Genomic DNA, 21,563 nt, shown 5'->3' with positions numbered 1-21,563 from the left:
CCTTACCATGGAACAACTGCTCCCAGTCCATGCTTCCTAACTCATGTCTAATCGCATCATAGTTTCCTCTTCCCCAATTAAATATCCTCCCATTTTGCCTAATCCTCTCCTTCTCCATAGCTATGTAGAATGTGAGGCAGTTATGGTCACTATCACCAAAATGCTCTCCCACCACAAGATCTGATACCTGCCCCGGCTCGTTTCCGAGCACCAAGTCTAGAATGGCCTCTCCCCTCGTCGGCCTGTCAACGTACTGCGTTATGAAACCCTCCTGAACACACCTTACAAAAACAGCTCCATTCAAATCTTCTGCTCGAAGGAGGTTCCAATCAATATTAGGAAAGTTAAAGTCACCCATTACAACAACCCTACTGCGTCCACACTTTTCCAAAATCTGTCGACCTATGCTTTCTTCAATCTCCCTGCTGCTATTGGGGGGCCTGTAGTAAACCCCTAACGAGGTGACTACTCCCTTGCTGTTCCTAATTTCCACCCATACTGACTCAGTAGGCAGATCTTCCTCGACAATGGAAGCTTCTGTAGCTGTGATACCCTCTCTGATTAGTAGTGCTACACCCCTTCCTCTTTTTCCCCCCTCCCTATTCTTTTTAAATGTTCTAAACCCTGGAAGATCCAGCAACCATTCCTGCCCATGAGAAACCCATGTCTCTGTTATGGCCACAACATCATAGCACCAGGTACTGATCCATGCTCTAAGTTCATCACTTTTATTCCTGATACTCCTTGCATTAAAGCAAACACACTTTAACCGATCCCTTGGTTCCTTCCCAGGAAAATCCTTCCCACTAGCTGGTCTACCTCTTGCTACTGCCTCACCTGCATCAACACTCACCTCTGGTATACAGCTCAGGTTCCCACCCCCCTGCCATACTAGTTTAAACCCTCTCGAACTACGAAATTGTGCCTAACAAATTTATTACTGTTCTTTGGGGAAGTAACAGATAAAGATAGGTAAAGATGAACTAATGGATGTAACATATTTGGATTTTTAAAAGGCATTCAATAAAGTGTTGCACATGAGACTATTTAATAAGATGCAACAGAAGATAGAGAGTCGGGATAAAAAGAGCACTTTAAAGATGATCAGCAACTAGTAGAATGCCACAGGGGGCTCAGTGCTGGGGCCACCATTATTTACAGTATGTATTGACCTAGATGATGGAAGTGAATGTACTTTTGTCAAATTTGTGGATGACACAAAAATTAGGTGGGAAGGCAAGGATGACACAAGGAGTCTGCAGAAGGAATAGACAGGCTAAGTGAGTGGTCAAAAACTTGGCAGATGGAATATAATGTGGGATTATGCACTTTGGCAGGAAGAGTAGAGGAACTGAGTATTATTTAAATGAGGAAAGTCTGCAGAAAGCTGGAGCACAGTGGGATTTGGGGCCCTGGTGCTTGAGTCGCAAAAAGCTAGCATTTAATTTTGTAGGTAGTAGGGAAGGCAAATATAATGTTGGCCTTTATTTTAAAGAGATTGCAGAATGAAAGTAGGGAGCTCTTGCTAAAATTATATTTTTATTTGATTTATTGTTGTCACATGGACCTAAATATGGTGAGAATTTTTGTTTTGCATGCAGTACAGGCAGATCACAACATGTAAGGGCATACAGATCATAGGGTCCTTAAGAAATGTGAGGATGAGATCTGCTGTAGAGAGCTTGCAAAGAGTCACCTCATGTAAGGCACTAGTCAGACCAGAGCTGGGATACTGTGAACAGTGTCAGTTCCCTGATCTCAGGAAATGTGTACTGGTATTGGAGGCAATCCAGAGAAGGTTCTGTAAAGGTTTTGAGAAGATTTGTAGCTCAGCCAATGGAAGATGGTGTAGACTAGCTCACCGAGCTGGTGTGTTTGATTGCGGATGTTTCATCGCCGTCCTAAGTAACATCGTGAAACATGGATCAAGAACATCTCAGACCAGCCACTTACAGATACTGAGAAGACTGTCCTAGTACTTGGACTGAATATAACTACAGAGATGTCAAAAAACACTGACTTCCTCACTGCACTGGAATCAAAACTAAAGCGCAACGGACTCGCAGAGGAAATACACGGACCATCAAACAGACGACAGTCCTAACACTGAGCAGAAAAAGTAAGTGAAACACATTCAGTACAGAAGAGATGAAAGGCTTGGAAAGACTCATGAAAGACAGAAACATTATAATGTTACTGGTGGACAAATGATGCATGACAGTAGTCCTTAATAGAGCCCAATACATTGAGCAAGCTAATGCACCACTAACAGAAACTGACACCTACCAACAGATGGCGATAGACCCAAAACCGCAGTTGGGAACCAGATTGCACCAATCCTGAAGGAATTACACAACTCAGGAGATATCAGCGAGGCAGACTACCAAAAAATGAAGCCAATGGGATCCATCGCACCCCGCTTCTATGGACTCCCTAAGGTACATGAACTAGGGGTCCCTCTCAGACACATTGTCTCACTGCCAGGCACATCAACATATAGACTAGCCAAAAACCACAACAGAAACTGAAATAAGATAATAAAATGTGAGGCTGGATGAACACAGCAGGCCAAGCAGCATCTCAGGAGCACAAAAGCTGACGTTTCGGGCCTAGACCCTTCATCAGAGAGGGGGATGGGGGGAGGGAACTGGAATAAATAGGGAGAGAGGGGGAGGCGGACCGAAGATGGAGAGTAAAGAAGATAGGTGGAGAGGGTGTAGGTGGGGAGGTAGGGAGGGGATAGGTCAGTCCAGGGAAGACGGACAGGTCAAGGAGGTGGGATGAGGTTAGTAGGTAGCTGGGGGTGCGGCTTGGGGTGGGATGAACACAGCAGGCCAAGCAGCATCTCAGGAGCACAAAAGCTGACGTTTCGGGCCTAGACCCTTCATCAGAGAGGGGGATGGGGGGAGGTAACTGGAATAAATAGGGAGAGAGGGGGAGGCGGACCGAAGATGGCAGAAACTGAAATACTTAGTTGACACAGTACCCACTCCATCCACTCCTTCCAAGAATTCCTTAATAACATCAAGGATACCAGAATAGAAGAGGATGAGATAATGATATTCTTCGACATATGATGTTGCCTAGTATGGCGACAAAATGTCTGCACTCAAACACACCAGGTCAGTGAGCAAGTCTACAAACTTAAGGTTCTCTAAGTTGATCCCAAGAATGGATGGATTTTCTTATGAGGAGCAATTGAGTAGGTTGGGCTTGTATTCATTGGAGTTTATAAGAATGAATGGAGACCTTATTGGAACATTAGATTCATAGCGGTCTTGAAAGGAGGAAGTTGTTTCGCCTTGTGGGAATGTAGGAACAGCAGAGACCATAATCTCGGAGTAGGGAGTCATCTATTTAATACTGAGCTCAGAAGGTAGTGAATCTATAGAATTTTTACTGTTGAGGGCTGTGTTCTTAAGTTGCCATATTCCTAGATGGCTATAGAGCTACCCTCTCATTAGAGAGAGATGGTTGTTGCTAGATTAACCTGAAGGTCACAATGCTTTATGCTAGAGGTGAGATTGAGAAGGCCAATCCTTCAATGGTAACCTCGGCCAGTGCAGGAAATTGAACCCACACTGTTGGCAGCACTCTACATTGCAAATCAGCCACCCAGCCAAATGAACTAATTAACCTCCACCATCAAGTGCATTTAAAGCTGATTTCTAATCATTAAGGGGATCCAGATTATGGGAATAAAGAAGGATAGTGGAGTTGACTGTTGTGGTACATAGTCTGACCATTTTCACATAACACTGACAAAAGTAATTCAACTGAGCAGAAACACTGACATCAGGAGCGAAAATCAATTAATGACTTGGGGTGATAAGAAGAACCATATCTTGAAACAGCCAACTCAGTGAGTTTAAAAATCAATCAGGTGGTTAAATAAATACAAAGGAGGCTGGACAGGATGCCTGCAAGTCACTTTCAATTTCCTGGCATTGTGTGTGATTTTTAAATGATAGAGTTGAATTGCCAAACTCCAATGGAACAACTGAAGTTAATAGCCTGTGGTCAGCCTAGACTTTGGTCTCTGTCCACCATTCAGATATTCATCTCAAAGTATTTAACAGCCAATAATAATCTTAGGCTTCCTTCTCTACTGTGGAGTACCGTGTCTGATGGTTGAGTAGATTTTGAAGAAGTATCCAATTGGTCTCACTATTCTGGATTCATGTTCCTGCAGGTGAACAGCCCTTACCCCAGTGTCCCATCAACAGCTATTTAAAATACTTTGTTAACGTTTGAGACTGCAAGCTCAAGTTCACTTGTTAAAATGTAGACAAACAGGATGCTAGGGGAACATAGCAAGCCAGACAGCACCTGGAGGAAAGGGGCAGTCAATGTTTCAGGCATAACCCTTCTCCAGTCCTGCTTGTCTACCTTGGAATCCAGCATCTGCAGTTTTTTGTCTCTCACTGTTAAAATGCCTTTCAGTACTTAAAAAGCTTTTTGGCATTTCTCAGTCCACAATATTTTTGCGTTTTTCTGTAGTATGTCTGTCAGCACATGGTTTACTTTGCTAAAGCTTGAACAAACTCTCGATAGAGCCCACACATTCCCAAATAGCTCACAATTTCCCATTTCATTGTAGGAATAGGGGACTGTGCTACTGTTTCTGCCTTTGGAGTCCTGGGCAGTACTTGTTCTTGACCCACAATGTGCTCTGGATAAGTCACTTAGGCATTTGAGAACTCACTATTTATGAGATGATCAGAGATCAGCAGACTGTGTTGTGTGGAAGAGGGTTTCTATATGACCATAAGACCATAAGAAATAGAAAAAGATTAGCATTAAGCTCTGTATTATCTCCACTAAATATAGTTCCTATTTCTATTTTAACAGGATCTCTTGAAACTTAGGCTTTTATACTGAGTAAAAACCTACCAGACTAAAATCAATTGATAGCCTCAGGCATAATTCTGGTCTGCACAAATTCACTATCTGCAGGCCACATATTGATAATAAATATCAGTTTGCCACTATCAGCTCAAGTTTGACTTGTTTATTTTGTTTCAGGACAATTGTGGCAAAATCCTGAAACCTACATTTAAACCAATTTATTCCATGTATGATGTCAGTAACCTTTGCGTATAAATAAGGCGAGATTGATCATCTGGCTTTTAAGATGGTTCAGTCCTTTATAGATAGAGGTCAAGGAGAGTGATTATTGTTTTCCTCCCTACCCTACAATTCATGTAGGATTCCTCAGACCGAGTATCTAATTTGTCTTCAAAATAAATAAAGTTAGGACAGAGTCTTTGTCTCAGATACTGTAGAGCTAAACAGCCTTCCAAGCTTCATTATCATTTTGCTACACATTTAGTGACCCACCTCAACAATCATGATTCTCAACTACAAATTCTTCAGATTGGGTTCTGAATGCAGTGTCAAAAATTACATACTGGAAAAACAGCAATGTATTACTTTCAGAATCTAGTGCAGAATTCAGTTATGAAAATGCAAAATAGAAGTAGAATTAGACCATTCAGCCTCTACTCAACCATTCAATGAAATCATGGCTGATCTGTTTTTGTTTCAAATTCCACATTTCCATCTATCCTGATAACCTTTCATTCCCTTGTGTAACAGGAATCTAACCACTTCTGCCTTGGCAATATTTAGTTACTCCGCCTCTACCAACTTCTGAGGCAGAGAGTTCCAAATTTGCACAACCTTCTGAAAGAAAAGAAGACTGAGGAATAATATGGGCCCCTTACCGAAATCCTAAGTATACTGCCCATGGGTTTCCGTAACAAGTCCTGTAACAACAGACACATTTCAAAGGTTCAGGCTTATACACAGAACCTCTTGATCTCAAGTTTCCCTTGACTGCCAAGGTTGCAAGGTCCATTTCTGACATTTGTTGCCCTCTTCTCTGTCTATTTTTTTCTCCTTAACTGCAACTTTTTGGCATTTGCACCTCTTATGACAGAGAGGTCAACCTGGATGGGCTGAGCCCATTCCTACTCCTGTTATTGTGTGGGTATCTGCTGGCTAGAGATACCCCTGTGTGGTCATTGTACTTGGTGCCTACCCAAGCTGTGGTATATACAGCTACCCTCTTCTTCATTGGTCTAATCACTGATTCAACCAGAACAGAAAAAGTGCTTCAGATGCTGTGGATCAATGTCTCCTCACCTTTCCACATATTACCCATATCCCTCAATCTCTAACTTCAATAAGGACATTCTGATCCCTTGAACTTATATTTTGATATCATTCCTTTGTGGTTTATATTGCCACTTTATTACCCTTCCAGAGAAAAATTCTCCAATTTTCCTGCTTGCATCTAATTTGTTAGTTATTAACTTACGCCTTTGGTGGTCCCACAATGAACAATCTCTTCAAGATTGAACTCAGAACACCTTCAGACATTGGAAGCCATATTTACTGACACACGAATTTTGTCAGATTAATCAATGGGTATAAATAACAGGCACGTGTAAAATATGGATATCAATGTCATTTTATACAAGCATAGTGTCACAAATTGTTATCAAGTTTACTCTTGTACATGTAGTCCTGAAGGATTCTTTTCATTGCAAAGACCTTTGAGTATAGGAGTTGGGACATCATGTTGATGTTGTACAGGATGTTGATGAGGCCACTTTTGGAATGCTGTGTACACTTTTGGTCGTGTGGCCATTAGAAGGATAGTGTTAACTTGGATAACGTTCAGATAAGATTTACCAGGATGTTACTGGGATTGGAGGGTTACAGTTAGAAAGTGAGACTGGATATGCTGGGACTTCTTTCACTGGAGTGTAGGAGATTGAGGGGTGACATTATAGAGGTATATGAAATCATGAGAGGCATAAGATAAGGTGAATAGCAAAGGTCTTTTCCCTAGGGTGGGAGACTTTAAAATTAGAGGATGAACTTTTAAGTGAAAGGAGAAAGATTTTAAAGGGACCTGAGGGGCAACCTTGTCACAAAGATGGTAATGAAATGTGAGGCTGGATGAACACAGCAGGCCAAGCAGCATCTCAGGAGCACAAAAGCTGACGTTTCGGGCCTAGACCCTTCATCAGAGAGGGGGTTGGGGAGAGGGAACTGGAATAAATAGGGAGAGAGGGGGAGGCGGACCGAAGATGGAGAGTAAAGAAGATAGGTGGAGAGAGTGTAGGTGGGGAGGTAAGGAGGGGATAGGTCAGTCCAGGGAAGACGGACAGGTCAAGGAGGTGGGATGAGGTTAGTAGGTAGATGGGGGTGCGGCTTGGGGTGGGAGGAAGGGATGGGTAAGAGGAAGAACCGGTTAGGGAGGCAGAGACAGGTTGGACTGGTTTTGGGATGCAGTGGGTGGGGGGAAGGGCTGGTTGTGTGGTGCAGTGGGGGGAGGGGACGAACTGGGCTGGTTTAGGGATGCAGTAGGGGAAGGGGAGATTTTGAAACTGGTGAAGTCCACATTGATACCATATGGCTGCAGGGTTCCCAGGCGGAATATGAGTTGCTGTTCCTGCAACCTTCGGGTGGCATCATTGTGGCAGTGCAGGAGGCCCATGATGGACATGTCATCTAGAGAATGGGAGGGGGAGTGGAAATGGTTTGCGACTGGGAGGTGCAGTTGTTTGTTGCGAACTGAGCGGAGGTGTTCTGCAAAGCGGTCCCCAAGCCTCCGCTTGGTTTCCCCAATGTAGAGGAAGCCGCACCGGGTACAGTGGATGCAGTATACCACATTGGCAGATGTGCAGGTGAACCTCTGCTTAATGTGGAATGTCATCTTGGGGACTGGGATGGGGGTGAGGGAGGAGGTGTGGGGACAAGTGTAGCATTTCCTGCGGTTGCAGGGGAAGGTGCCGGGTGTGGTGGGGTTGGAGGGCAGTGTGGAGCGAACAAGGGAGTCACGGAGAGAGTGGTCTCTCCGGAAAGCAGACAGGGGAGGGGATGGAAAAATGTCTTGGGTGGTGGGGTCGGATTGTAAATGGCGGAAGTGTCGGAGGATAATGCGTTGTATCCGGAGGTTGGTAGGGTGGTGTGTGAGAACGAGGGGGATCGTCTTTGGGCGGTTGTGGCGGGGGCGGGGTGTGAGGGATGTGTTACGGGAAATACGGGAGACGCGGTCAAGGGCGTTCTCGATCACAGTGGGGGTAGTTTGTGTGTGAAATGAACTGCCAAAGGAAGTGATAGATGCAGGTACAATTACAACATTTAAAAGACAGGTACATGAATAGGAAAGTTTTAGAGGGAAATTGGCCAGATGCAGGCTAATGGGACTGGTTTAGTTGTGAAACTTGGTTGTCGTGGGCAAGTTAGACTGAGGGGTCCATTTCCATGCTGTATGATGGTATGACTCCAAACTCATCTCCGTACTGAAAGAGCAACCACTAATTCTAAAATAGTGCTCCCTAATTGTGGACTAAACAAAACAGGAAACATCCTTTCCATGATAACAAGGTGTAGAGCTGGATGAACACAGCAGGCCCAGCAGCATCAGAGGAGCGGGAAGGCTGATGTTTCGGGTTGAGACAAACTGAAAGGTCAGCTCCTCTGACGCTGCTTGGCCTGCTGTGTTCATTCAACTCTACAGCTTGTTATCCCAGATTTTCCAGCATCAGCAATTCCTACTATCTCTGTAACAATTTTAACATCCTTTCCATGTCCATTTTTTCAGGACCATTCAACATCATAAATGATGCAATCAAATCACCCCTCACTCTTCTAAACTTCACTGGAAACAAAAACCAAAAGAACTGCGGGTGCTGTAAATCAGGAACAAAAACAAAGTTGCTGGAAAAGCTCAGCAGGTCTGGAAGGGTTCCCAGTTCTGAGGAAGGGTCCCCAGACCTGAAACATTAACTCTGTTTTCTCCTCCACAGATGCTGCCAGACCTGCTGAGCTTTTCCAGCAACTTTATTTTTGTTCCATTGGAAACAAGCATAGTCTGTCTAACCCAACTTAATGAGACAATGCACTCATTCCAGCTATCAATCTAGTAAATCCCCTCTCAACCACCTCCAAAACATTTACATCCTTTCTTAAATAGTGAGACCAAAACTGCAGTCAGTATTCAAATGTGTTCTCAATAATGTCATGTTTGATTGAAACAAAAAATCCTTACTTTTACATTCAATTCCTCTTATAATCAAGGCAATCACCCTGTCAGCCTTCTTCCTTAAGTGCTGTACCTGCACGTTAACTTTTTGCGACTAATGCACTTGAACACTTAAATCCTTCTGCACACCAGAATTTATGAAATACTTGCTTTTTTACTCTTCCTGACAAAGTGAACAACTGCGCATTTTCCCACATTATACTCTATCATTCAGACTTTTTTTCTCACTTGTCAATCAATATATATCAATTGGCAACTTCCTTGTCTTTTTGAAAACATACCTATCTTGGTGTCTTCTATGAATTTAGCTATCATGCCTTTGCCCTATTATCTAAGTCATTGATGTAAAGCGTAAAAAATTGAGGCCCTACCACATAGCCCTGTAGGATTCCACTTGTCACATCCTACCATTCAGGTAAAAATCCATTTGTTCTTACTCTCTGTTTTCTGCCTGCCAGCTAAATTCTATCCATGCCGATATATTACATCGTACAGCATGAACTTTTATTTTGCAAAATAACCAATAAATCACCCGACCTAAATAAAGGACACAATGTAATATGAGGTGATAGTATTTTGACTTTATGTTGAGATTGCACATATAGATAATGCATTAGGAAAATTTCAGTTTGACGCAGTAGATAATTGTACACATAAAATGGACAAAAACTACAAAACACACTTAGGTCATGAGTTCAACTTCAAAGATGTATTTCCCTATATTCAGCAAAAAACATTAGTCACAGCATTGCTTATATTGCTGAGTGCCCATGGAACTAAATATTAAATAATGGTAACTTGAGAAAGAACAAATAAATTAATTATTTTCTCTTCCTCCACTCTTATCAAACCCCTTGACCCCACCACCACCCACTCCTAACTGCAGACAGGGTCTTGGCTGTGGATCTCTCAGAGCAACCACTTAAAACATGATGTGTTTGGTTCTGAATTTTAAGAGTCTGTTGATACCATGAAGGTGCCTGTGTTCATGCACTTGGCATTGCTGCATAAAGAAGCAGAGGGTCCCACATCACCAAGCCATTTTGCTCTGTCTCAGGAGCTAAAGAATTATAGACATAATTGGTGCTGAAGTTACTCATTTTCATTCTGAAAATTATACAAATAACAGCGGATGCTGGAGATGTGAAACAAAAACTGACGTTGCTGGTGAAACCAACAGATCTGACAGCACCAATGGAGAGACAACAGAGGTAACATTTCAGATTCCATGACTCTTCATCAGAACTAGTAGCAGATAGAAAAAGAGAAAATGAAAGTAATGATGTGAACAAGAAGGAAGGTTAGAACGGAAATCCTATCAGTGAGAAGAGGAGAACGTCTTCAAGGTGGGCATAGTTGAAAGACACGTGGGAATGAATTAGACACCAAAATAAAACAATGAACTGTGGATGCTGGAGATCTGAAACAAAATTAGAAATTGCTGGCAAAAATCAACATGAATTATTTTGAACAACTCCACTTCAGACCTTAGACATGAACCTTAGACATACCTGTCTCAAATGCTGATGCTGAAACTATATTGGCTGTGAATTGGGAGTGACACCAAGTTTACATTGCACAATGATTTTTACTGTAAGTGCTTCTGTGCTTTTCTAATTTGTAGCTTCGAATCAGAGACTAATACGTATGAAGCTTATGGTGTAGAGAGTTAATGTCAGTTAGACAAAAGAAAAGACTTCAGGGCCAAAGTCTTAATAGTAATGGTCATTTTTCAATCTGGGGGTGTTCCCCAAGGTCAGTACTGGTACTACTGTTGCACACACATTTTGATATTGGAATACAAAGATGAACTTCAATTTTTGCTGACCATATTAAACGTGATCTGGCAAACATTAAGAAAGATGTTAATTGACTGCAATATGAATTAGGCTAGCAGAATAAACAGACGTGGCCAGTTGAATGTTATACAGAGAAATTTGAGATGAAGCAGAAGATATAGGAATGGGCAAGGTAGATTTAATGGCATAGTTCTCAGGAGTATGTAGGGACAGAGGACCTGAGAGTTGGTGTGCACAGATCTTTGAATATGGCAAGACAATTTGAGAAAATAAATAAGAATCAGAATTTTGGGATTCACAAGTGGAAATATTGACTATGACACACAAAGGACACATTCTAAAGACATTACTCACTCTTTCTTATCCCTCCATTTTATAAACCTTTTTAAGCAAATGGCCTGACCACATTCTTCAACCTGTTTTTGACATGGGCAGCAAAACAAGTTCACTTAACCCATAATTATTTAATTTTACACATGTTGGGCAGGCTGCTAAATTCTGTGCCTACTCTTCCTCTGTTATTTTGGATGTGAATTTGGGTCTGTGTGGGTAGGTAGTGGGTTAGCCATCCAGTCACTTATTTACCAGTCACCAAAAACACAGCTAGTGCAGGGATGTGCTATCCTGTCCATTGTTTCTATGGAGGACTCCATCTCCATCCCACAGAGACATTATGTAGCTACAAAGTGACAGAATTTAATTTAAGCCACCTTTGATTCCAGGCAATTGAAATATTCTTTTTTGAGTGGAAACTGTCTTTTAAAAATATGGAAACAGCTGATGAAATTGCAATTTAATATTGTTACTGTACTTGGAAGTAAGGACAATGGGCTGCCCTGGGATGTGACTGGGTTTCCTTCTAAGTTTGTTCACAAATTGATTTGTACTTGAGTTGGAACACAAAACAGGACAACATAAAGCAGCCATTCATAGTACAGAAAATGTTTAAATAAAAGCCAGAAGAATTGCAGATGCTGTAAATCAGAAACAAAAATCAAAATTGCTGGAAAAACTCAACAGATCTGGCAGCATCTGCGGAGAGAAATCAGAGTTAACATTTCAGATTGAGTGACCTTTTCTATGTTTGTATGTTGGATATTTAAAATTAAATCACTATATGGGATTGTATTCGTAGGTATAAGCGTTCATAAGGCAGACTCCCTGTATTGAATTTTAACTTACATCTTCTGATTGTTATACCTAAGACTTTTTTTTTATTTGCTCATGGGCATCACTGGCAAGTTCTGCATTTATTGCCTATCTCTAAATGCCCTGAAGATGATGGTGACGGACTGCTTTCTTGAACTGTTGCAGCCCTCAGGTTCTACTATACCTATAGTGCTGTTCAGAAAGAAACTCCAGGATTTTGACCCAGTGATAATGAGGAATGTTAATACAGTTCAAAGTCAGGATGGTGTGCCACTTTGATGGGAACTTGTAGGTGTTGATGCTCCCATGTTTCTGCTGTCCTTGCCCTTTTAGCAGTAGACATTCGCAGGTTTGGAAGGCCTGTTGAAAGAACTTTGCTGAATTACTGCTGTATTTTTTATTTCAAAAATATACTTAATTCATAAAAAAATCTATAAGTTCATGCAAAGGTTTTAAGTCAGTTCTGTACAGTCTTTGAAGAGAGAAACAAAACAAAATATTGGAATTTTGACATTTGTCAGAGCTTCTCTACAGTTGGAAAAACAAAGGCATTTACTACTTAGAGATAATGGGAACTGCAGATGCTGGAGAATCCAAGATAACAAAGTGTGAAACTGGATGAACACAACAGGCCAAGCAGCATCTTAGGAGGACAAAACCTGACGTTTCGGGCCTAGAACCTTCATCAGAGAGCTTACGGCAGTTGGAGATGAAGAGGTTGAGGGAGGGTAGGAGCCCTGGGGGTGGTGTCCAGGAGGAGGACTTGTGTTGGAGGTGTGAGAAGGGGTCAGTGGAGGGAGGGTTAGGCTCCCAGTTAAAGAAGTAAGCGTGGAGGCGAAGGAGACGGAAAAACTGCTCTATGTCCAAATGTGACAGGTATTCGTTGAAGGGTCTACACCTGAAACGTCAGCTTTTCTGCTCCTAAGATGCTGCTTGGCCTGCTGTGTTCATCCAGCTTCACACTTTGTTATCTTGCATTTACTACTTACACAGGAACCTATTTGTGTTCATTTTAAGGCAACAAAGGCATCAGGCAACCAAACGGACCCTTGTGACACTTTGTCAAAAAACCTCTGAAGGCAGCCTTTTCCCACTGCACCTTGGTGGCAGCTGCCCCAAGCAGCATCCCTCAGCACACAGTCCTAGACATTGGCATGTGCCAGTCCGCTGGGTTACTGTAGTGCATTTTGTAGGCAATACTGTACCTTGGTGGTAAATGTTGGTTAGGTCATAACTGGAGTACGGTGTGTAGTTTGGGTCACCACTTTACAGGAGGGATGTCATTGCACTACAGAATTCAGAGATTTACCAGGATGCTGCCTCAGTTGGAGAATCAGAGGTATGACAAAAGATTGGATAGGGTGGAGTTGCTTTCCTCGCAACAGTAAGAGTTGAGAAGGATTATGAGAAACATAGATAAAGTGATTAGATAGGGATTATTTTCCATTCATGTTGGGTCAATAATTAGGTGTGTAGAGTTAAGGTTAGAGATACAAGACAAAGAAGAAATTTGAGCAGAACTTTTTAAATCTCCGAGATTGGTGGGAATCTGGAAATCATTGCGTGATATAGGGTTGAGTCAAAAATCTACGCAGCATTTAAGCAGTATTTAGATGTTGAGTTACATTACCATACCCTCCAGGCTAAGGGCAATTAGACAATAGGTGCTGGAGTGGGCCATTCGAACCAGCATCACCATTCATTATGATCATGGCTGAGCATCCACAATCAGTATCCTGTTCCTGCCTTATCCCCATAACCCTTGATTCCACTATCTTTAAGAGCTCTATCCATCTATTTCTTGAAAGTATCCAGAGACTTGGCCTCCACTGCCTTCTGGGGCAGAGCATTCCATATATCCACCACTCTCTAGGTGAAGAAGATTTTCCTCAACTCTGTTCTAAATGGCCTACCCCTTATTTTTAAACTGTGTCCTCTGATTCTGGACTCACCCATCAGCGGAAACATCCTTCCTGCCTCCAAGTGCCCAATCCCTTAATAATCTTATATATCTCAATCAGATCCCCTCTCATCCTCCTAAACGCAAGTGTATACAAGCCCACCCACCCTCCTGCAAAAATTCCATCCCCTATTCCCAATTCCTCTGCCTCCGCCGCATCTGCTCCCAGGATGAGGCATTCCATTCCCGCACATCCCAGATGTCCACGTTCTTCAAGGACCGCAACTTTCCCCCCCGCAGTGGTCGAGAACGCCCTTGACTGCGTCTCCCATGTTTCCCGCAACACATCCCTCACACCCTGCCCCCGCCACAACCGCCCCCAGAGGATCCCCTTCGTTCTCACATACCACCCCACCAACCTCCGGATACAACGTGTCATCCTCCGACACTTCTGCCATCTACAATCCGATCCCACCACCCAAGCTATTTTTCCATCCCCACCCTTGTCTGCCTTCCGGAGAGACCGCTCTCTCCGTGACTCCCTTGTTCGCTCCACACTGCCCTCCAACCCCACCACACCTGGCACCTTCCCCTGCAACCGCAGCAAGTGCTACACTTGCCCCCACACCTCCTCCCTCACCCCTATTCCAGGCCCCAAGATGACCTTCCATATCAAGCAGATGTTCACCTGCACATCTGCCAATGTGGTATATTGTATCCATTGTACCCGGTGTGGCTTCCTCTACATTGGGGAAACCAAGCGGAGGCTTGGGGACCGCTTTGCAGAACACCTCCACTCGATTCACATCAAACAACTGCACCTCCCAGTTGAAAACCATTTTAACTCCCCCTCCCATTCCTCAGACAACATGCCCATCATGGGCCTCCTGCAGTGCCACAATGATGCCACCCAAAGGTTGCAAGAACAGCAACTCATATTCCGCTTGGGAACCCTGCAGCCCAATGGTATCAATGTGGACTTCACAAGCTTTAAAATCTCCCCTTCCGCCACTGCATCCCAAAACCAGCCCAGCCCATCCCCGCTTCCCTAACCTGTTCTTCCTCTCACCCATCCTGCACCTCCATTTCCTACCTACCACCTCATCCCGCCTCCTTGACCTGTCCGTCTTCCCTGGACTGACCTATCCCCTCCCTACTTCCTCACCTATACTCTCCTCTCCACCTATCTTCTTTTCTCTCCATCTTCGGTCCGCCTCCCCCTCTCTCCCTATTTGTTCCAGTTCCCTCTCCCCATCCCCATCTCTGATGAAGGGTCTAGGCCCAAAACGTCAGCTTTTGTGCTCCTGAGATGCTGGTTGGCCTGCTGTGTTCATCCAGCTCCACACTTTATTATCTTGTATACAAGCCCAGTCGCTCCAATCTTTCAACATATGATAGTCCCGCCATTCTGGGAATTGACCTCGTGAACCTACGCTGCACTCCGTCAATAGCCAGAGTGTCCTTCCACAAATTTGGAGAAGAAAACTGCACACAGCACTCCAGGTGCAGTCTCACGAGGGCCCTGTTAGCTACAGAACGACCTCTTTGCTCCCATACTCAATTCCTCTTGTTATGAAGGCCAGCATGCTATTAGCTTTCTTCACTGCCTGCTATACCTGCATGCTTGCTTTCATTGACTGATGTACAAGAACACCCGGAACACGCAATTCTGCATTGAGATCATTACATAATAAGATATAAATCAGAGGCAGCGTATCGATTTTACAAAGGGAACAGTTTAATGAACATATTAATCAGAAAGTAATTATCTAATTATGCATAAATAACTTATTTGGATGGCAGCTGATTTCCAGATGTTGACAGTTCTAATTTCTCTTGGTACTGTCGTTCGGACCGTTTTCTTCTGTACACATCATCTAGAAAGACAGTAAAATCAATGAAATCAGAGAACGAAGCAAACGTAAAGTTTTGGTCTCTCTATTTAAGAAAACCTAAAATACCATGGAGGCAGATCAGAGGATGTTTACTAGATGGATATCTAGAAATGAGTGGGTTGTAATATAAGGATAAATTGGACAGGCTGGGCTAGTTTCCACTGGAATTTAGAACAGCGAGCGGTAATTTGATTGAATGCATAAAATCCTGAATGGTCAAACAAGGCGGATGTGAAAAGGATATTTCTTTTTGAAGTTAAGTCCAGAAGTAGGGGATGTGAGGTTAAAATTAGGGTTGCCTTTTTGAGCCAGAAATGAGGAGAATCTTTTTCTCTCACTGTGTTATGTGACTTTAAACTCTCTGCCTCAGAAGGCTGAGGTAGATAGATTCTTAGTAGGCATGGCAATCTAAGATTATTGGAGGTAGTTGGGAATGTGTCCTCTTCAACACAAACAGATCAGCCACGATCCTATTGAATGGCGGAGCAGGCTTGAAGGGCCAAATGGCCTGCTTCTGCTTGTACTTTGCACGTATGGTCACAAAAATGAATAAAAACCACAGGTCATTGCCATTTGATGTAGGATGTAGTCAGTTAGAAAGGAGACTTTTAACCCAATAATCCAACCCAATTCCAAACACAGGATGTCGGGTGAAGTGAGTTGTACTATGTTGGGTGTTTGCTTGTCTTGGACAAACGTTCATAGCTTAAAATATTCATAATTAATCAGTTATGATAGCGATGTGGAGACAAAATTAAAGAAAGAAAACTATCATAATGAACAAAATAATAGCATTAAACAGTGTAAAAGCATTTACAAATATTAGATGTGTTCAAGAAAATATAAACTCCTGAAGCTTCGATGGTGCAAGAGGTGTTCAAGCTAATAATGTGGGACAAAATTAACAGTTACTACTTGCACAGATATGGATTCATTCAGGAAAGTCAGCAAGGATAGTTAAGTTTCTCGACTTGAATTTGTGAAATCAGCAACTGAGAACAGGAGATTAAGTCATGGTAAATGTAATTATACATACTGAAATGTGTAATGTTAATAATGGGGGAAAAAAGCTCGGGAGTAGATATTTAATGTTGCAAAACTGTTAATGCTGAAGACAGCATCAAGCATATATGATGGTGTCACATGGACATCAGGCAGGAATCAGCTTTGGATCACAATAATGCAAAGCCTAACATTAATGTCTCCTTTCACAGTATCAGTAACTACGTCTTATATATCAGGACTTGTATCTAGCTGCTCTCATGCATTAAGCTACACCTTGTTTACCACAGGAGCTCTTTCTCATTTGATTATCAGGCGCTTTCCTCTGCTACCAGAATTTCAGATCTTAGGACGAGAGCAAAATTAAAACAGAGATGAGGAGAACTTTCTTCTCTCAAAGTGTTGTGAATCTGTAGAATTCACTACCCCTGAATTTGGTGGATGCCAGGACATTGAGTAAATTTAAGGAGAAGATAGATAGATGTTCAACTAGTTGAAGGGTTATACAGTGCGGGCAGGAAAGTGGAAGGTGAAATGAGGTCAGCCATGATCTAATGGTGGAGCAGGCGTAAGGGCTGAATTGCTCCTGTTCCAAGTTCTTGTGTTATTATGAAAGCAGATGTAAGCAGCAACTCCAGACAGATTTTACACCATGCTGAGATGTGTTGAGAATTCATTGAGAATGTATTCCCCCAACAACTGCCGTGGTTCAAGAAGGCAGTTCTCAAGATTAATTAGAGATGGGTAATAAGAGCTGGCCTAGCCAGCAATGCCCATTTCCCAAGAACGTATAAGTGTTAGAAAAGAAAGTGGAAAGCTAAAAACAGTGGTAAACCATGAAGACTTGGAGCCCACATACAGAGATCATTAAAAGGTATCAGAAAAAAATCTGCATACAGAAAACCAAAGCCAAAACGCTGATGGAATCAGAGATAATGGGAACTGCAGATGCTGGAGAATCCAAGATAATAAAATGTGAGGCTGGATGAACACAGCAGGCCAAGCAGCATCTCAGGTGCACAAAAGCTGATGTTTCGGGCCTAGACCCTTCATCAGAGAGGGGGATGGGGTGAGGGTTCTGGAATAAATAGGGAGAGAGGGGGAGGCGGACCGAAGATGGAGAGAAAAGAAGATAGGTGGAGAGGAGACTGTAGGTAGGGAGGGGATAGGTCAGTCCAGGGAAGATGGACAGGTCAAGGAGGTGGGATGAGGTTAGTAGGTAGGAAATGGAGGTGCGGCTTGAGGTGGGAGGAAGGGATGGGTGAGAGGAAGAACAGGTTAGGGAGGCAGAGACAGGCTGGGCTGGTTTTGGGATGCAGTGGGTGGAGGGGAAGAGCTGGGCTGGTTGTGTGGTGCAGTGGGGGGGAGGGGACGAACTGGGCTGGTTTAGGGATGCGGTAGGGGAAGGGGAGATTTTGAAGCTGGTGAAGTCCACATTGATACCATTAGGCTGCAGGGTTCCCAGGCGGAATATGAGTTGCTGTTCCTGCAACCTTCGGGTGGCATCATTGTGGCACTGCAGGAGGCCCATTATGGACATCACGACCCCACCACCCAAGACATTTTTCCATCCCCACCCCTGTCTGCTTTTCGGAGAGACCACTCTCTCCGTGACTCCCTTGTTCGCTCCACACTGCCCTCCTACCCCACCACACCCAGCACCTTCCCCTGCAACCGCAGGAAATGCTACACTTGCCCCCACACCTCCTCCCTCACCCCTATCCCAGGCCCCAAGATGACATTCCACAAATTAGGACTAGAGCACAATATAAAAACCGAAGTCAGATCTGTCAGGAATTAAATTAGAAAACACTTTTGTACAATGTAGAATTCTCTTTCGTAATAGCAAATGAATAAAACAAACCAATTTTAAATCTACAATTAATATATTTTAAATAGAGCTTTGGTATTAAGGGATATGAGGCAAAACTTGGTAAATGAGTTTGGATTGCAGTTCAGCCATGATCATACTGAATGGTGGAGAAAGCTCAAAGGGTTGAAAGGGCATCCCATATTCCTGTGTTCTAATTTTAGAGTGAATGGTACCTTCAAAGTTAACAGATCAGAATTTAATTGCAAGGTGAACTATTGCAGATATTTCTGGCTATGGTACTGATTAAAATGTAATCCCTGGAAGCTTGATTCATTAGATGTGGAATCTTACATCAAATCAAAGCTCATCACCACCATAGGATGGTAGCTACACAAATCAGACCAGAGGCCCACCTAGAACACAAGTTGCACTAAATTATTTTTTCAATAACAACATTTTGGCACATCTCAAAATATAGATGTAGTGTCACTGGTCTCTGAATTACAACATACTTTTTTTGAATTGCACAGCAACATTTCTATGCACCCTACATTACCTCCATGTGGGTCAGTAACTAGAGGTCTTGAATTTAGAAATAATTGGACACAGAATTTCTACAGTACGGATAGAGGCTATTTGGCCCATTCAATCTGCACTAAGCCTCAGAACAGCATTCCAGCCAGTCCTACATCACTCCCATTTTTATAACCCCACCATGGCTAAATTCACATAACCTGCACATTTTTGGGTTGTGGGAGGAAACTGGAGCACCTGGCAAAACTCCACACAGACATGGGGAGAACATGGAATCTCCACATAGACAGTTCCCCGAGGCTGGAATCAAACTTGGGTCCTTGGTGCTGTGAGGTAATAGTGCTGAACACTGTGCTGCCCTGTGTCCTGGACTGCTCTGTGTTCCATATTTTTGGGATAGTGACTTGAACAATGGTGAGAGTCTTCTACTCTTGAGTTTCTGATTATTCTTGATTTTCAAGTTTGTACATACTGCATTCAAACCTGGTGGGCCAGGACAGCGATCACCCTCAACTCCTTTCCCAAAACACAAAGTCTGGACAGCAGTTCCCTCACCCCTCCCCCAAAACGTACTCACACATTCTGGTTGGCCAGCACCCCATAGTCCTCCATGCCAAAACATGCCCCATTTATTACACAAAATGTTGGTTACCCAACAGGCAGGAAATGGAATTGAGGCGAAAATTAGATCAAACATCATAAACAAGAACAAAATTGCTGGAGAAACTCAGCAGGTGTGTCAGTATCTACAGGGAGAAAGTCAAGTTAATTACTCGAGTCCAGTGGCAACTTAAGACCATTTGCCACCACCTCTTGTGGGGTGCCATCAGCAGACACATATTCCCCACCACTCCTTTGTCAGCAATTTGCAGACACTATTCTCTTCAGGACATCCAGGTCCAATCCTACACACACCCCCATGGCACCTTCCCATGTAAATACTGAAACTGCAACACCTGCCTGTTTACATCCTAGCTATCCAAGGCTCCAGCTGCACCTTCCAAGTGAGGCAGTGATTCACCTCCACTTCACTCAATTGAATCTACTGTATTTGCTGCTGACAATGTAGTCTTCTCACACATTGCAGACTGGGTGCCTGCTTTGCAGAACATGTCTGCTAAAAATGACCCTGAGCTTCCAGGTGTCTGCCACTTCAACACACTACTGTGTCCCCTGGCCAACATTTCCATCAACGTGCTCCGGTGAGGCTCAACAAAAGCTGGAAGGACAACATCTCATTTTCTGCTTGGGGACCCCAGAGCCTTCAGAAGTCAATACTGCTACCTCTCAATATGGAGTTTGAGAAATTTTAGAACCAGAGCACCTCTTCTCATGTCCTTTACCCACCCCCCAAACCCTGTCATAACACAGGGTGCTTTCAAATTGCCAACTCATTTGCACCTACTTATGATGCCCATTAGCAGCTTTCCCTGGCTTACTATCCTTTGTCTCCCTAATAGTCTTTCTCTCTCTGTGTCTTTGGGCTCCTATCCCTCCCAAGCCACAGTCTTCAACATGAATACTACCTTTTCCCAGCTACTATCGGTTCTGAAGAAGGGACACTGGACTAGAAACGTTAACTCTGTTTTCTGTGTACAGATGTTGCCAGAGCTGCTGAATTTCTCCGCAAATATGTGTTTGTTTACAGCCTTTAGATGGGCAGTTCTTTGTATTATTTGATGGCAGATCGGGCTCCACAGGCTCAAAGGCCCGAGCTTATTGTCTTAAATACTCATAAACCAAAAGAAGTAGGGGTGGGTTTAAGTCACCAATAGCCAGAAAGCCTCAGTGGCACGAGAAGAGATAAATTCTCAGGTTTAAAAAGACAGGTACTGTACAATCCAACTCGGGGGACGGATAAACAAATCAACATTAGGTTTATCTTCTCGGGCTGATTATCGCGAAGTGCCTTCCAGCCAATGAAGTACTTTTGCAATACAGTGGCAAACACGGAAGTCACTCAGTTTTACTTACAAAATGTTTCGTGCCCAATGCGTACATTTATCATGATCCATTCCAGCACACCGCCCAAGACAAAGAAACAAGGCAAGAATCGATAGACCCCGAACTGTCGCTTTCCGGGGACTAAATCTAACAAACGCTTTAGCCGGGAGTTGAGCAGCATTGCTCAGCCCGGCCGGCTTCAGGTCTCCAGCAGAGGCTTGATCCGGATTCTGCGCAAGGTTCCCCAAGCTGCTGCGGGATTTGTGAGCAGGATGGGTGAAGCCCAAACGTCCTTGCACGCTGTCCCTTTTTGCTCCCTCTGCCCCTTGACGATCTTGACCTTTCACCGACTCACGGCACCAGTAAAGGACCAACCCTTTCGTCACCAGCGCTGGCAACCTATCACTGCTCTCCATCAAAAAAATGGGACCGAGTTCAAGACAGCAAATTGTGAGGCTGGGTGAAC

The 21,563-nt window shown here is 43.4% G+C and overlaps 1 protein-coding gene across 1 annotated transcript; it reads right to left on the bottom strand.

Annotated features, from left to right (window-relative positions):
• Nucleotides 1-15,625: 15,625 nt before the first annotated feature.
• LOC125460501 (ubiquinol-cytochrome-c reductase complex assembly factor 5) lies at nucleotides 15,626-21,563 on the bottom strand. Its single transcript, XM_059649641.1, has 2 exons — nucleotides 21,128-21,563; nucleotides 15,626-15,786 (listed from the first exon to the last, which is right to left on the bottom strand). Exons 1-2 carry the CDS (start codon nucleotides 21,276-21,278, stop codon nucleotides 15,698-15,700), a joined length of 240 nt encoding a protein of 79 aa, XP_059505624.1. The 5' UTR covers nucleotides 21,279-21,563; the 3' UTR covers nucleotides 15,626-15,697.

The sequence above is a fragment of the Stegostoma tigrinum genome, chromosome 11 (genome assembly GCF_030684315.1).
Source record: "Stegostoma tigrinum isolate sSteTig4 chromosome 11, sSteTig4.hap1, whole genome shotgun sequence".
NCBI lineage: Eukaryota > Metazoa > Chordata > Chondrichthyes > Orectolobiformes > Stegostomatidae > Stegostoma > Stegostoma tigrinum.
Note: the sequence above shows the minus strand (reverse complement) of the source record. Positions and strands in the feature narration are given on the sequence as shown.

Bases quoted from the DNA above. Each gene is read 5' to 3' on its own strand.
- LOC125460501 (XM_059649641.1), bottom strand. From the start codon at position 21,278: ATGCTGCTCAACTCCCGGCTAAAGCGTTTGTTAGATTTAGTCCCCGGA. The intron at 15,787-21,127 runs GTAAGTAAAACT...CTGTCTTTCTAG, and splicing joins CATTGGGCACGAAACATTTT to ATGATGTGTACAGAAGAAAA.